Below are 4,679 nucleotides of genomic sequence, written 5' to 3'. Positions count from 1 at the left end.
CATCATTCCGGGATTTCCCAATTTGTATATATAAATGATTTTTTCTTACAAATGAGCAAAATCTACAATCAATACTTCCGGCTTCCGGTTGAGAAAAACGAAAGTGCTGAAGTTTCGATATTGAATACAGTCCATGCAAAAAGAGTGTGTTGGTCTTTGATCTGATTCCAAAAGCTGCTTTGGTGTCCTGCATTATTTTGCTTTCGTAAGCGAAAGAAAATAAAAATTGGACAATGAAGTAAGTAAAAATTATTGAAATGCTGATCTTGTTTCAAGGTTTAGGCTAAGTCACCTCTATTGAGAATAGTGCAGGCGAGTCTTGTGGCTATTCTCACCCGGTGCGCGTTCACCAAATTTTGCGTGCACCCTAAACCACAGAATTCTACACTGTGATAACAGAAAAATTGTAGAATTCTGTGCCGTGAACAAACGTTCCATTACAACTGTAGCCTACTAGAATCTAGAGTAATCGTACCGGTTCGGGCAGCAAAAGAGTGGCACACAAACCTAAATCAACCTCCCTTACTTTCGTTGAAACAACAGTTACGGCGATATTTTGCTAAAAATAGAGTCCTTAAGTTTAAGACAGCTTTTTCTTCATCAACTGAGCAAAACAGCGTGAAGCTCTTTCCCCGGAAGAGTTAACATTGGTTGTGGATGAAGGAGCCTGTGACCTAGATTCTACGTTTTGGTAGACTCTGAAGGCTGGAGTGTTATTTGCATATGAGGCCCTGTCAAGGATGAAAGAGAATTTGCCGTTTAGTCTCGCCGTTTTTGCCCAAAGGGGGGGTGCCCGGATTGTAACATAAAATCCGTAGTTTCTCATCCTTCGGGCACATAAGATAATATAGAGCCAATGGTTATATAACAAAGAATAAAGAATTTGTGCATAATTTAAAAATAATAGTAGAGTCAGATACAGCATATTAACTCAGTCAGACACCAGTGTAATAGAGTCAGATACCAGTGTGTAATACAGTCGGATATCAGTGTAGCCGAGTCAGATCCAGTGTAGTTGAGTGAGCCAGATGCCAGTGTAGTAGAGTCAGATACCACGTAGTAGAGTGGGTTAGATACATACTCATTAAAATAGCTATAAATGGTGAATACCACTTTAGACAAACTATCATTGTGTGCAAGTGTTGATAACAAACATTAAAAATCATGTTATTAAGCTTGCAAAGAAACAAATGTGATAATAATTGAAAATGACCGAATGTCAAAATACTGCCCGAATCCATGAGAAAACCAAAAAAATGCGACCGAACTCGTAAATAAATCGGGCGTCACTTTTGCACCCAGTTAGGGCCTCAAACATGAGAACAAGCTGAAACAGGTCATTTCTGGGGTCATCCAATCACATGACTTCCTGTAGCTGGTTTCGGTTTGTCTCTAGGGCAAGGCAGATAGGAGATATAAAGCTTTAAAGTCGACGTGCCTGTTTTCGTCCTTATTTTGACCGAACCGGTAATATTACTCTAAAAGCGTACAATTTTGTCTGTGGGCAGTGGAGAGAGAGAGAGAAAGAGAGAGAGGAGTAGCGCGAGAATTTCCTGGCAAAACAAAATGGCGACCCGCGTAGTTCGCCTCGATTCGAAAAGTTAAATAGCCGTAGCATCTATGTAGACAACCAAATTAATTTACTTTTGTGTTTTAACATCATTTTTTAAACTTTGTTTTGGTCAATTTGATCGTCCACACCGATAAACAGTATTCAGAAAGAGACAGAGAGAGAGAGAGAAGAGGGGAGGAGTTGATCTTGCGAGAACTTCCGGGCGGGTGAGAATAGCCACTTTCATATCTAGATCTAGATCGAGTGCCAGTCTAAGCCGTACTTAGATCTAGATCTAGGTTTGGCCCTATCGACTCAAGCCAGTTAAGTACACAGGTCTCATTAGATTTAGACCTAGATCTAGATCTAGATCAAATAATTATTCAGGTTCAAATACATGCAAGTCAGTAAGGCACCTTTTGGTTTTGTCTGAAGTACAAATACTTTAGGCATTGCAAACTAAAAAATTCATTTACAATTCAGCCATCAATATTAAGTACGGCTAGCCTGACAGTCTAGCCGTCCTTAAGTACGGCTAGCCTGGCTGTCTACCCGTACTTAAGTACGGCCAGAGAGGGTTTACAGTAATAGAGAGGTGACACTCGTGGCGGCGCTCCATAACAACAGTGCATTGTATCGCGTATCGCCCGGCGCGGGGCGCGAAAACACTTACGCGCGGTGATCGCTGCCACGGCGATGCTCAGGGAAGCTGTCATGTCATGAGAAAATGTAGTACCGTCTGTAGTTAGTTCACTAGGTTACTAGGCCTTTAACTTTAACAAAGAAGGAGGCCTGTGATTTCTATCGCATATTTTAGGCAACCCCACCTCCCTCGACCTTTAAGTTAACATACATTCTAATAATCAAATAGACGCAGATACATTACTTCGTCTCTATAGATCTGAAAAAATAATATCACCGTAAATAAAGGAATAATCGGCAAATCTACTCGTTCTCCAGTGTCCCTCTGTCATCTCTCTCTCCCTCTCTGTCGGTCTGTCTGTCTGTCTGTCTTTTTTTCTCCCCCTGTCTCTTTTTCTCTCTCAGTGTCTCTCTTTCTCCCTCCTCTCTCCCCCTGTCTGTCTGTCGGTCTGTCTGCCTCTCTCTCTCTCTCTCTCTCTCTCTCTCTCTCTCTCTCTCTCTCTCTCTCTCTCTCTCTCTGTGTCTGTCTCCCTTTCTCTGTCTCTCTGTCTCCCCTCTCTCGCTCTGTCTATACATGTGTCAATCTGTCTATATATGTCAATCTGTTTCTCTGTTTCTGTCTGTCTGTCTGTCTGTCTGTCTGTCTGTCTGTCTGTCTGTCTGTCTCTCTGTCTCTCTCTCTCTCTCACACACACACACACACACACACACACACACACATAAACACACACACACATATTATAATATTAAATTCTCATAATTTCAGATCATGGAAAAGCACATGAAGCGATAGATGTACCACTTAAGGAGTTTAATAGGATCCCCAACACCTTCCATCTCCCATCCCATCCCCCCCCCCAAAAAAAAGTGGTAATCGGACAAAGAAAATAGCAAAACCGATCGATTGCACTTTGTATTTAGACATCTTTTCGCAGATCCAGGTAACATATCTTTCACTAGTAGTAGTAGAATGCAAGCTCAATGTGGGCATTTACACAGGAAAAAAAACAACAACCCTATTTATAGCTGATGTAACAAAGCTGACGTGTGTTGAGTTTTTGCATGGAGTATCAGTCTGATAGGACCACAATCACGTTGTCATTATTTTTATCTAAATTTTTCTATTCATCAAAATATATTCGTCATCCTTTGGAAATCGAAAGAAACTCAGATTTTAATTCTAATAGGTGCAGTTTATAGTAGAACGCCATTGACATTTCGTGCTAACCGCGGCCATGCTTGTCTGCAATCAACGTAAATGCCTTGAACAACGGACGCAGTTTGTTTTGTTTACCGCGCGTTTCTCCACGATCAGCTGGTGACCCAGATACGCGCATCCGGGCGAAGTGCTGTCTCTCTAGTATTACTGTAAACTCTCTGGTACGGCTAGACTGCCAGTCTAGCCGTACTTATCTTAGGCCCTATTAACATTAGAAAACTTGAGGTTTAAAATACTTGCACAGTCATTAAGGCACCTGGATTCGTCTCAAGTACAAATACTTTAGGTACTGCACACTAAAAATTTATATTTACAATTCAGTAGGCCTATTTTTTTTTAAATGGTCAGTCTTGCCAACATATTTAGAATAAGTAGTCTAGCCGTCATTAAGTACGGCTAGCCTCTTCCAAATTTCATTTACAATTCAGCCATCATTATCTTAGTTTTAGGGCCTATTAATATTAGAAAACAAGTCTCATTAGATCTAGATTTAGTAATTATTCAGGTTTAAAACACCATATATATATAGTAAAAAGGATTTTATTGAACTGTTAAATAATTTTATGCTGATCACAGATTTATCTGATCTTTTTGATGTACATACAAATAATAACATGATGTTGTGTTTCTCTGACTTTTTCAGGCTCAATGTTGATGGCCTACTTGTTTACTTCCCGTATGACTATATCTACCCGGAGCAGTTCCTGTACATGCAGGAACTAAAGAAAGCTCTCGATGCTAAGGTGAGTCCTTGACCGGGGTAATTCAGAAATTTCAGAAATGTCTTGTCATACAGAGCAAAAGAGAGGGAGAAGAAGGAAAGGAAGAGAGGAAAAACAAGGAGTGAGAGTAGAAATGGGAAAGTGAGAGAAAGAGAAAAATAAACTGGATGAATGAGAAATGTTCACAGACAACCAAGACAATGTAATTGATAGATGATACCATCTTATACTGATAGTAATACACCTCTTTTTTTCCATTGCCTTTCTGTCCTCCTTTTTTTTTTCCTTTTTTTTTTCCCCGTGTCCTGATTTTGGTTCCCATATTTGTTGGTTACATAAAAATGTATTGACAGTGCAAATTGTTATGTTTTCTAGAAAAACGAAACAAGAAAAAGGGGAATTGTTTAGTCGGTGGTGATGGTGAGGGTGATCATGATGATGATGATTGTTTACGGTGACAATGACAATGATGATGCTCTGATGTTGAAAATAATGTGCGTATTAGTCTAAGTGTTAAGTGTGTTTTTTTTGGTTTTGTTTGGCG

The 4,679-nt window shown here is 39.9% G+C and overlaps 1 protein-coding gene across 1 annotated transcript in view; it reads left to right on the top strand.

Moving 5' to 3' along the window:
- The first annotated feature begins 84 nt into the window (after positions 1 to 84).
- Positions 85 to 4,679, top strand: part of LOC101857501 (general transcription and DNA repair factor IIH helicase subunit XPD) — a 46,389-nt gene continuing 41,794 nt past the window's right edge. Inside the window, exons 1-2 of the mRNA XM_013085559.2 lie at positions 85 to 238; positions 4,057 to 4,156. Of these exons, the coding sequence (XP_012941013.1) occupies positions 234 to 238; positions 4,057 to 4,156 (105 nt within the window). The 5' untranslated portion in view covers positions 85 to 233. The remainder of the gene's footprint in view (positions 239 to 4,056; positions 4,157 to 4,679) is intronic.

The sequence above is a fragment of the Aplysia californica genome, unplaced genomic scaffold (genome assembly GCF_000002075.1).
Source record: "Aplysia californica isolate F4 #8 unplaced genomic scaffold, AplCal3.0 scaffold00387, whole genome shotgun sequence".
NCBI classification, from domain to species: domain Eukaryota; kingdom Metazoa; phylum Mollusca; class Gastropoda; order Aplysiida; family Aplysiidae; genus Aplysia; species Aplysia californica.
This window is presented reverse-complemented; position numbering and strand designations above follow the sequence as displayed.